This window comes from Vanessa atalanta, chromosome 14 (genome assembly GCF_905147765.1).
Source record: "Vanessa atalanta chromosome 14, ilVanAtal1.2, whole genome shotgun sequence".
Lineage (NCBI taxonomy): Eukaryota > Metazoa > Arthropoda > Insecta > Lepidoptera > Nymphalidae > Vanessa > Vanessa atalanta.
In genome coordinates, this window is record NC_061884.1 from 8,590,636 (window position 1) to 8,602,995 (window position 12,360).

At 35.3% G+C, this 12,360-nt stretch overlaps 1 protein-coding gene across 2 annotated transcripts in view; it reads right to left on the reverse strand.

Annotated features, from left to right (window-relative positions):
- Positions 1-320: 320 nt before the first annotated feature.
- The window catches only part of LOC125068631 (amyloid-beta-like protein), a 114,196-nt gene continuing 102,156 nt past the window's right edge, over positions 321-12,360 (reverse strand). Inside the window, exons 2-17 of one of the 2 annotated variants that reach the window (XM_047677875.1) lie at positions 8,994-9,155; positions 7,599-7,734; positions 7,153-7,371; positions 6,772-6,963; positions 6,419-6,576; positions 6,107-6,214; positions 5,853-5,978; positions 5,353-5,490; positions 5,121-5,267; positions 4,768-4,863; positions 4,418-4,600; positions 3,838-4,029; positions 3,327-3,419; positions 3,100-3,201; positions 2,779-2,937; positions 321-2,603 (exon numbers count right to left, since the gene is read on the reverse strand). In XM_047677875.1, the coding sequence (XP_047533831.1) occupies positions 2,493-2,603; positions 2,779-2,937; positions 3,100-3,201; positions 3,327-3,419; positions 3,838-4,029; positions 4,418-4,600; positions 4,768-4,863; positions 5,121-5,267; positions 5,353-5,490; positions 5,853-5,978; positions 6,107-6,214; positions 6,419-6,576; positions 6,772-6,963; positions 7,153-7,371; positions 7,599-7,734; positions 8,994-9,155 (2,322 nt within the window). In that variant the 3' untranslated portion in view covers positions 321-2,492. Of the gene's footprint in view, positions 2,604-2,778; positions 2,938-3,099; positions 3,202-3,326; positions 3,420-3,837; positions 4,030-4,417; positions 4,601-4,767; positions 4,864-5,120; positions 5,268-5,352; positions 5,491-5,852; positions 5,979-6,106; positions 6,215-6,418; positions 6,577-6,771; positions 6,964-7,152; positions 7,375-7,598; positions 7,735-8,993; positions 9,156-12,360 lie in introns of both variants that reach the window. The other variant, XM_047677874.1, reaches the window with a different exon arrangement.

Here is a 12,360-nt window from a genome sequence, read left to right on the forward strand (position 1 = left end):
TAGTCATGTTATCTCTTGAACGTATTAACTTAACTTATTAACTATTTTATAGACGGGTCAAATTTGCGTCATACTAAATTTCATCAAATTCAGTTCAGTGTTTTGACCGTGAGATTAACAGACAGACAGGCAGAGTTACTTTCGCATTAATATAGATATTAATGAATCAGTCGCCATCGAGAATTTTAATTAACATAATATTGCATAAAGTGATTAGGATAAGCAAAAACGCCATTAATAACACCAATATTTGAATTCCTATTTATTGATTCAATTTGAACTTCGAACTCACAATCAAATGTAGCATAGGAAACACAAAAGATTTCAAACCATTTATTATATTCTCAAAATACGTGAAACAGTGATTTGAAATTACATAAACCAGGGTTATACTACGAACATTGAATATTGTTGACATCGAAATATTAAACATCGAATACAGAACATACTTCAATACCGACGAGAAACAGCTGATTTTGAGCAAAAAGTTTTGTTAAAAAAATAAGTGGTCGGCTCGTTACTTAGTTATTAGTAAAAATACAGCGGTTACTTGATGCAGGATTAGACTTACGTTATACAGTGAGTAAACTTACGTAAATGCCGTACAAGCCACGGGCGGGCGCCTACTCAAACCTTTTTTCACAACGACACGCTTACAGCGCCATCTCTCGTCGGGCTTCCGAACTGCGAGGTAACATTTTACAAACGTGTCCGAGTGAAGAAAGTACAGCGCCACGGCGCATCTGATATGACTTCCTTAACGTAGCAACGCCACTTCGCCCGTAAACAAATAGAATTAGTGTATATAAATTAGCTTATGTAACAAATAAGCTTAAATGTATATAATACTGAGGCAGAATTACATCTTAACTACGGCGTAACATTAAGAATGGTACGTGGGAATAGACACGAGCGCAAGCCCTTACATTAATCGGACGAATGCAATATATAATTATATTTTGCTTTATATCTATGTATCTGACGCTAAAACATCTATATAATGTATTACTTTTGTACATCTACTTATATAATAACCGTACATACACTCACTAAGCTTAACTGCTTCGGCGTCACCGAGTACCCAATGTGCGCACACAACCGTTAAACTAAACAGATTTTCAAATGCACCTATTTTTGACTAGATTATACGAAGCTCTTAATTTTGAACTTCTCGAATCGCGCGTTTGGATTTTATATCTCTTTCGCACACGTTGAGTACACAGTCCTTTCCTATCGGGAACTATTAGTATTGTCCCGCGGGTAAACGAAGTAAGACGAAAGGGGAGAGAGACAGGAGTATGTATCCGAGGTACGTCTCGATGCGATCACGAGAGAAATCGCTCAAGTACCTCAGATTTAAGGATTTGGGATCTTTGACTAGAAGAAGACTACGAGGCTAAGCGTTCACCCGCGCCGGCTTTGCCGCCCGTCCCATTGCTAAGTACACATAATTATTAAAATATATTTTCGCATTTTATTACATAAAATTCACGTTATGTTCTACCTACGTTAGAAAAAGAAAGCGGGCTTTAAGAGTAAGTAAATTTAGGTTCGAATTTGTACGCGGAGTCTATATACACAGCGTACCATGGACGTTTGTTCCACAAGCTCAAGTGACGACGCGCAGCGAATTGTCATAACGTGGAAATAAATATTTGAAGTATAGTCTAACGTGAGATTAATATCGAAATATTTGAATGATAATTTAAATGTTAAACAATATCAAAAGTGAGTATTTCATTCCATTGCGCGTTTTCACTCGAGACGCGGTCTCGAAAACTTAATTTAAATAACTCGACTACAAGGTGACACTTATGAATTCTAGGATACTAGACGAAACTTAGATCTAACCTTAAATTCAAATAAATATTTTGGTGCAAACATAAAAAAATAACATATAAAACAATATAAATTCTAATCTCAGTTAGGTCTAGTTTGACTGATTGCGAGAAATCGCAAAAAATATGTTGACTAATCACACAAGCTTTATTATTATAATGAACGTTTAGAACATTAACCACCAGGCCCGCTTTACGGTCGAAGAACAATTCACTTAATCGTCACACACATTCATTCCATAAAGAATTAATTATTCGAGGAAATAGATATAAGGAGAGGGTAAAGAGATGAGGGATTCTAGCACACGTCACAAATAAAACATAAACAGATGTCATTCTAATTTCCCTTCATCGGTTCATTTGAGTTCAACAAAAACGCATATTAAAACAAGAATAAAAATCTAACTTTATTGCCAATAGATGGCGTTACATTGATTTTTTGCTGTTTAATATTTTAAAACTTACATGAAAGCATTATAAGATATTATTGAGCTCTTAAGCTATGGTCAATGTTCTCAAATGAACCTCGAGGAAATGACAAGCGAAACGAGATCTTGATTAGACATATTCATATAAGTTGTCTTGCTAACGCTTTCCGAAGTAAGAAGAAGAATGTAAGGCAGGTCTGATGGGCGGTGGCAGGGAGGAGAAGATTTACTCCTTGACTTCGAAGTATTTGTAGGTGGGGTTCTCGTAGCCGTTGATCTGCATGTTGGCTACGTGTCGCTCTTCAGGAGTAGGAGCGACAGCGCCGGTCTGTTCCACCTGGAATGTAATATCTCTTTTTTATTTCGTATAACATTTATTAAAACAAACAATTTATTCAATATGACAGTAAATTTATTCCTATTAAAGACAGGAATCTGTCTCCGTGTACAAATTACATTAGTTTTGAATGTTGAGTACATGAATATCTTTTCAACTACGAGAGACAGCACACCTGCACGAATCCTTGCGCGGAGGGTGCGCGATCACGACGGCGCGCGACGGCCAGCGCGACTGCGGCGGCGGCCGCCAGAGCAGCGCCGCCCACGCACAGTGCGGGGTACAGTGCGCCGGACCCGCTGCTGTTCGGGCTAGCTCCGCGGACCGTGAATCCCTGAAAGACATTATCATAGTGAAGCTCTTGGGTTTCTTTACCTGATCCACGACAAAAACTTTGGCTTTAGCTAAATAATTAACCGCAAACCGCATGGCTTGCGATATTCTATATCTCTATGAGTAATTAAAGTAATAAATGGCCTCAGACATAGAATCTTACAGGTTGGGTGTGTTGCAGTTCATGTTTCAGAGCGTGAGCTGGTGGGGGCGGCGCTCTCTCTTCAGCTTGTTCCAAGGCAGCGCGCAGACCTTCGCCCTCAGTCTGAAATAATTGTCCCCAAGGGGTAGTATTAAAAACATATGACTTTGAAAAGTAAAATAAATAAGTCTTGAACTACTCTCCTAGAGCCCAAAGATATTTTTTAATACACGCGTTAGAAGACTCACCTCGCTAGTTGATCGTCGGCTGGAGGTTTCGCTAACTTCGCTAGTTTCCGTTTCGCTCTCCGGAGCGTCGGTCATCGTGCTGGTAATGATTTCCTGTTAACACAATAAAACATTCATATAAGCTATTACTGCTTAAAACCTATTGGGATTTTTGGACAAGTATTTTTATTAGCAGCCCGATTAAAGTTTTGCAGAATTTACACCCCTGTGCCTCAGAAAGGGATTATTTATTTATTGAAATAGTTACACCATCAACTTATCACTTAACACTTAATTTTAACAACTGATATAGGTAACATTCAAAGTGATACGGCTTTAAAGGTGGATCGCCAGAAAAAAAACCCTTGTTCCATTTAAATTTATTAAATAAAAGTCAGATTAAAATATATTTCTTACTTACAAAACCTTATATTATTTACAATTCTGTCTTTCACGGTTTCAGAAAAAACTAATTTGTTTCTAGTATTTATTATATTTGAATATTGATGTATGATTATGATGGTATACTCACAGTAGTAGTAGTTTCTTGAGTGAAAGCCGATCGGGTGGTAAGGTCATGTACGGAGACAGATGCCGAGGGTGAGGGGGACGCCGAAGGCGCGGCGGAGGTCTGAGTTGTCGATACGGTAGTTGTGTCTTCAGTTTCGTTTATTTCGCTGGCCTCGTCATCGGCTTCTTCGCTTTCCTTCACACCATTGGAGGTCTAGAATTTATTAAGATTTTTTTTATACACTATAAATCAAGCGACTATCATTTTGTAAATATAGAAGTAGCATATTCACCAATTGTTATAAGAATATGTTTCAAACACCAGCTCATATGACCGCATTTTTGCATGAATTTTAGATTTGTTAATTCAGTATTCATTTTTTAAGTCCTAGTTTAATTTAATAAAGATATTGTCTATGTCGTTTCATGTTCGGACAGTATTTTGAGACTGTATTTATGTTTAATAATAAAGAAAAACTCGTTAGATACGGCCCTATTGGAATTTATGCATAAAGAACTGACAAAATATTTTAACAAATCATATTTTTAATTCATAATTAACTACTCAACTATATAGATAACAAATATGGACACTTCCTTACCCTGACACGTTCGTTCTGAATGTCTTGTCGCTGACGAGTACGTTGATCCCTCTTCGCGTTAAGTTGTTCACGAGCAGCTTGTTCTCTTTGTACTTCAGCTTCGATGCGATCCAGAAGTAATTCTTCGGCCTCAGGAGTCATAGACATCAGAGAAACAGCCATGTCGTCCTTAGATTGCATTGACTAGAAAAATGTTTAATTTTATAATAAAGTTTGTTATCTTAAAAATTGGAAGAAAATTAATACCAAGATATGCGAATAATATCAAATGTCTTTATAACTGTATGGATGTGTATGTATGTGCGTGTATTATAATAGTCAGAACTCTTATAGTTTTCATCTGTAATTACCTGAACGTAGTCCTCGATAGCGGTTCCAATACTGGCATAGAGATGAGGACGGCGGCGGAGAGAGGTAAGAGCGCGTTGTAAGGCACGGTCAGCATCCTAAAAATTATGATAAATGGTCAATCTCTGATAATTATGTGTGGTCATATACATGCAACCTTAGTTACTTATTTGTTGCGTCTACAATTATTGCTTTAGTAAAATACTAATAATATTATACATTTTAATTTGAATTAAGCAGAATATAAATGCAAAAATGGTTTACTCGAGTTTTGTCAAACAGTTTCAATTTAAACTTAGTCATAATCGTCAAATAGTACCATATTGGTTTTTATAAATATCTTTTAAATGAATACCTGTAATCTGTCAGCAGCACTAGCACGCTCGGCAGCAGCGGCTTCTCGTCCAGCGGCGGCAGCACGACGCCATGCGGCCAGGGCTCCGCTACGCTCAGCAGCCAGAGCACGGACTAAACGCTGCAGGCATTTCTGAACGCGGTGGGCCTAAAATATTTATAATGTTTAGTAAAACTCTACTCTTAATTTTGATATTTTTTTAACCATTATAGCATTCTTTATCTGTACTAACATTAGGAGGAGTGTCCCTCAAGGAACGCGTATAGCACGTGAGCGCAGTGCGGCGGCGTTGAGCGAGGTGGGCAAGCACACGTTGTTGGTGCAGGGCAGCAAGTCGGCGACGCTCAGATACTCCTTCCTCCTCTAGTGACTGTAGGCGAACACATGATCAGCATTGAAAAAATAAACCTATAATTTCTTACTTTAGGAATAGCAAGAGGCAGAAACATATGTGACAACCTATTACTATTTACGTCATCATACGCTCGTACACGTTAGGTATAACGTTGATATTCATTATCCGATACATAAGTATTCAGACCTTCGTACTATGTCAAATATATTATAGTATAATGGTTGATCTCCATGATTACTTTCTTATATTCTAAGTCTTTTTTTTTCTTACTTTATCCCATTTTACTTTAAGTAATGCGTACAAAAATTATATTATAAAGTTACAACTACAAAAATCTTGTTATTTAATTTTAGTATCAATTTAGTCTGATCACTTACTTGGATATTGGCTTGAAATTTAGCAGTCATGCGTTGGCGGAAAGTCTGCGCGGTGGATGGGTCTGACGTCATCATTTGTTGATAGCGATCTTCGAGTTCCGACCATTCACGCATAACTTTGGTAATCTAGAAAAAAAAACACACATCAGTATCATTATTATGAAACTGGAAAACATTTCACATTAAATATCCGATTACTATTATAGATAATATAGTGTAAAATATGAAACGTGGAAAAAATGTATTTGTTTCACCTTTTCTCGGTGAGTTTCTTCAAGGCGTTGTTGCGCATCCTTGTAACTCTGATGTTCAGTCCGGGGGTCGAAATGCGAGAAGTAAGGGTCGGAGGTAGCAGTGGAAGCCTGCAAAAAATGTACCGGTTATCTTTATTGGATACAATTTATGGCAATACTAAAAGATTGTGTGCAATATGTCTGTTTAGAAATAATGTATTTATTAATCAGCTTTCACTTAAAATACCGACACAGATAAAAAATGTATGAGTTCAAAATTGAAAATACATCCTGCATAATCGATTAATGTATCTTTGTCATTACGTTACTAACCGTAGTGGTAGTAGTTGTCGTTGTAGTGGTTGATGTGGTAGTCGACGGGGAAGCCGAAGATTCTGGTCGGGGCCAGGCCGAGTCATCACTATCAGTGTAGTCGTCGTCTTCAGCATCATCGTCACGGGATAAGTCTGCGTCTTCATCCTCATCCATATCTATAACAGTATTCCTTACTAGTCGCTGATCTATTATTAAAATGGAAAAACGCCATTCGAAGCAATTAATACTTTTTTATGCAAATTATTTGGTTGCTTGCAAAGTATGTTACTAAGGGAAATGTTAAAATTAGTTTCTTACTTTTTTTTTTGCAAATAAATAACAATTACTATTTTTAATGTGAGAAATATTACCATCATCAGTATCATCATCATCGTCATCGTCGTTGAGGTTAAGGGTATCATCATCCTCATCGGTTAAAGAGTCCTCATCATCAAGAAGTTCGTCATCACGCTCATCCATAGCAGCAGAAGCAGCCAACATCTCTTCACCACCAGGGCTCACTGGAACGCCGACGTCCATTGGCTTATGCATCTTAACGTTTTCTGTAAGAAATATGATATACGTATGTCTAATTATATTTTAATAAATCTAAATAAAAATTGTTGTTTTAATTATAATAAAACAAAGCAACATAGAAGATAGCATAGAAATATCACATGAAAATTAAGTTTCAAATAGAACCACAATATGTTGTAATATCATTTATAAGTATAATAATATTATAATCTTACCCTTGAAGTGCTTAGGGCAGCACACGAACTCAACTCCAGAGAAAAGGCTAATACCGCAAGGAAGGAGCATAGCGAAAGTACGTAATCGGAGTCCACGTTGAGCGCACGCACGTCCAGCGGTTGCGTTCCAGCGGGAGAATTGCCAGCAACGACTCTGGTTGTGGATGTGATCGAAGAGACAGCTCTCCGGCACCAACAGCGCATCCGATTGGAATGGGCCTTCTGCCGCCAAATACTCTTTGTAGATAACGGGAAAATATTATATGGCAACAAATATTTCCCTAAATAGATTTAGGGATTTTTAGGTACTTTTTATATCAATTCAATATTAATAAATAAAACGTCATTACTTTAAAAAATTAAATAGGTAGTGGTCTTAAAATTTAAAATTTAGATAGAATTAAAATGCTAAGAAAATTTGTACGCAACTATTGTAACATACATACCAAGACAACGGAAGGGCTTCACCCATCTGGTAACCTTGCACTTGGCAGCATTACTGGAGCCCAATTTGCACCAGTTACTAACTTTGACGTAGTGGGACGCTTCGACGATGTTAGTAATGTCGTGGCTTGGATACACCTGATAAAAATAATTTACCATTAGTTTAAAACACAAAGATTAAAAAGAAGAGAGTTGAAAGAATAAGAAAGGCGAACGAACCTTTTTAAAAAACAAACGCAACATATGCCAAACTAACAAAATATCTTCTATTTAATAATTTCGAAAGTTTAAAAGAAAATTAATTAATAATTGGCGTAGGTATAGTTTCTTATCAAATGTATTCAGAACTATTATACGGTAAGTATTCAAATTTCTTGAAATAAAGTCGCATAAATTTAGTTAGTGAGGAATCTGTGAGCCAAACAACCACAACTTTTCCCATAATGGCAAAAGTTTTCCTAGAATCATGAAATTGGAATGAATATTCTATTCGAACAAAGAAATAATGATTTATATAAAACTTTTATCTCTGCAAGCTATAATTAGTTCATTATTCGATTTACTATAATGGTTAGATTACCTGATGCAATTATACAAAATTCAAAATATTTAATAAATAGTTTTTATATTTTATACAATTAAAGGGGGAAAAGCTATTATAGACAACTACTTCGAAAGGAAATAGTTTTAAACAATGTCAATGTCACTAAAAATATGAACTTTACAGACATTTAATAAAGTATTGTCGCGATATTGCATTTCGTGTAGTAAAAGTCATTTTATCGGATAAATACTGGATGACTGGATTATTTCCAAAAATTCCATTCACATATCAATTTCCACTATTTAGACATAATCGTAGGGTAAAAACTTATCTAACGTGTAATGATAGGAGTATTTGACTGATGTCATTATGATTTTAAAAATGTCGAAATCAATCGGTAGCATGCTTTATTGATAGTAGTCGTTATAATTTATATATATCAACATAGAATTGTAGATACCGTTAGATTGCAATCTATCTTGCGAGATTGTAAACTTACGAAATATTGTGAACGATGATTTAACTCAAAATAAAGCATAAAAAATTTCGATGGTTTATGATATTTCAGTTAGGTTAAGTTAGAGTTTTTATTATATTGCTTCGGTAGATTATAATCTACCGAAGCAAATTAAAGTTAAATTATAAAATTTTATTTTATATTATAAAATATAAAATAAAATATATTTTAAATTCGACAGTTCACAATCTCCCGAGATAGATTATAATCTAACGGTAGCTTACAAATTTACAGCGAAACTTCCTTAGCCGATCCTAGTTGTTATATTTCATAAAATACAAAATAAAATCCCAGCTTTTATAACATACTTAAAAATTATTTAGTTTTACTTCGTACCTTCTTGCAGTAATCGAGAATTTCCATCTTGTCCTTCAAGCAATTGTGGGGCTTAGTCGTGAGGTCGGGTGTCCATCGTCCAGCGGCGGACATGTATTGCGGATGGTAGGTTGCACCGGCTTCGCATAGCACTGCGACTTGAGGCTCTGCGCCGTTTGTCGCCTGTGAAAAAAAAATACTTTATTAATATATGTGAATAAATGCTATAAGATAACGAACTGAGTCTTATATTTAATATTAGCTGCTTCGTTAATAATTTTCATTAAATAAATATATTTGGAATAATATATCTTTTATTTATACATATTTTTACGCGTTGTTTACGCGTCCTTAAGAATTGTATTATATTATGTTGATTTTTTAAGCCTCAGCTTAGATAAAAGTCATTCATTATATATGTATCTTAATAAATAATTTACGCTGGTGCCTTTGTAATACAACGTACGTGAATTCTGTCACCGATACTGGACTTGTGGCAAAGAAGATAATAATAATGATCCTATCACAGTGTGTTTTTTGTATTTTGGTTATAGCTATTTGAAAAATATACAAGATTTTAACTATTATAGTGGAACTTGGATGATAAACTACTGAGACATTCATATATATCAATAAAAAAGTAAAAGAGGCTTTTAACATGAATAAAAACTTTGATATCAAAATAAAATAAATAAATGTGCATATAATAAAATATCCCTTAATCAATATAAATCTATTTTTAAAATGGACCTCGAGTCGGGGCGTAAGTTAGACAAATAGTGTCTGTTCAGGACGTCTAGACGCTCTGAAAGGGTAGTTTTCCGATTAAGGAAACATTGAATAAAGGGGTCGATGAACGGAGAAATAATTGCTTGCTGTAGATAAAATAAACTTTATACAAACGAATATATATCCGCTTGGCGTTTTCTTTGTTTAAACTGTTTTTTTTTTACTGTCTTTTGTTTAGCTAGCTCATAAAGTTCCAAATCTCGGAGACCTCAGTCCAATACCCGGGTCGGGTGTATCTATACAAGGCCATTGGGTTCTTCTGATAATACATTCCAGAATTAAAGATTTCCAGAATGGCAGCCCAAAGTTTGGAAGTTAGCAGCGTTCACTAATGTGCTGAGGATTGCACGTCAAGCCGTTGGCCCTGCGCCTTAACACTTAACCAGCCGTGTTGGATTGCCATCCCATCAGATTATAAAAGTGATAGAAGAGAGAGTACATCTTTGTTTGCTTAAAAAAGAAAGCAATAAAGCTATATTCCTGCTTAGTTGACTAAATCCGTTGAAAGAGGCGAATAAGACATCTCATCATTCAGCAGAACTTCTATTTTTGTTGCCATGTCGTTCCAACATTTAAAATAATATGAGAAATTAAAACTCTTTCTGTAAATTAAAAACAAACATTATTTCTCAAAGCATGACTAGTAAGTACTTCACTAGTAACTTGTTTAATTTGAATAAAACAAGTAACTGTCAAACTAACATAAAATTTCAGGAGTAAGTTTTAACGAAACAGGTATACCTATTTCGTTAAATGTTCTAGTACAAGTTTAGGCAACAGTTACGAAATATAATTTTCGTAATAGGGTTATTTTTGTCAAAGTTTATTTAAATAACTCTAAAAATATAACATAAGTAATATTAACTTAAGCCGAGATGGCCCAGTGGTTAGAACGCGTGCTTAATTTGTGTTTATAATTAATTTCGTGCTCGGCGGTGAAAGAAAACATCGTGAGGAAACCTGCATGTGTCTAAGTTCAACGAAATTCTACCACATTTGTATTCCACCAACCCGCATTGGAGCAGCGTGGTTTAATATGCTCCAAACCTTCTCCTCAAAAGGAGAGGAGGCCATAGCCCAGCAGTGGGAAATTTACAGGCTGCTAATGTAATGTAATGTAAAAAGTAATATTATAATAACATATACTAACAGTAGCTGTATTACTTGGTGATCTACAGATATTCTACCGCCAGTAATAATTTAAAAAATATTAACCATTCCTTACATCGCCAATGCGTCTAACCGAGAGAGCTAAGATGTCATGTCCCTTATGCCTGTAGATACGGAACACAATAATACTAAGTATTGCTACTTGCCGGTACAATATCTGATGAGTGGGTGGTGCCTACCCAGACGGGCTTGCACAAAACTTTTGTTTGTATGTAGTAGTGCATTATTTATTGCCATAACACTGTCGGGTAACAAATAAACAGATGAACCAATATTTTAAGCATACTATAAAGTTGAACGTATACGCATTTAATTAAGTTCGACCAAAAATAAAGTTGCTACGGCTATGGTTTTTAATTAAATTTCGTTGATACGTCCATTCGACATGTTTCAGTGAACATGCTACGATTTACGGCTAAATAAATTATTTGTTACCATTTTACCGTTATTATATTACGGAAAATATTCCATATTGTTGACGGGTATCATTTTAATTATTTTTCGGAAGGAATTAATACGGTAATCAACTGAGATTCTCTTACTTGTAAACGATAATGTTTATTTGAAATTTACACGGTTATACGTCACAAGTAATTCTAGTTATTTATTTTTCTCTCTTAAATTAATCATATTTTAAAAAGGTTATACATATTAACTATATCCAATTTTATTATATTTACTAGGTTAGGCTTTGTGCAAGCCCGTCTGGGTAGGTACCGCCCATTCATCAGATATTCTACCGCTAAACAGCAGCAGTCAGTATCGCTGTGTTCCGGGTTGAAGGGTGAGTGAGGCATGTGAACTACAGACACAAGGGACGTAACATCTTAGTTGTCAAGATTGGTGGGTCATTAGTGATGTAAGGAATGGTTAATATTTCTTACAGCGCCATTGTCTATGGGCGGTGGTGACTACTTACCATCAGGTGGCCCATTGCTCGTCCGCCTACCGATAACATAAAAAAAATTTGGAAGTGAAATGGACCCCATAGACTATTATATATAAATACTAATGTATATCTTAGTTAAAGTAATTGTACCTATGTCATTTAAAATTCATTCGCCCCTAAACTGTAACCCTCGGAAAAAAGACGATGAATACGGACGTATCCAAAGGTATTCTATTTGAAATGTGATTATTGTGTTCACAGTCTATTGGTTATGAACTGTGCGGACGAGACTAAAGAATAAAATATTTTCTCTGTTGCCTGTATTACTAGGTTTCGTTTCTTATTTATTAGAAGTTACTTTATAAAGAATATCTGCATTTACAATAAAATATCACTCGACAGATAGTTTATAAGATCATCCCGTTGTACCGAAGTTGTCATTTTATAGAAAACACGTGACGTTTTGGACAATACAAGTTGCAAGAGTAACAGCGAGTAAATAAAACAACTAAAAACGTTTTATATTTTGTTAATAACAAA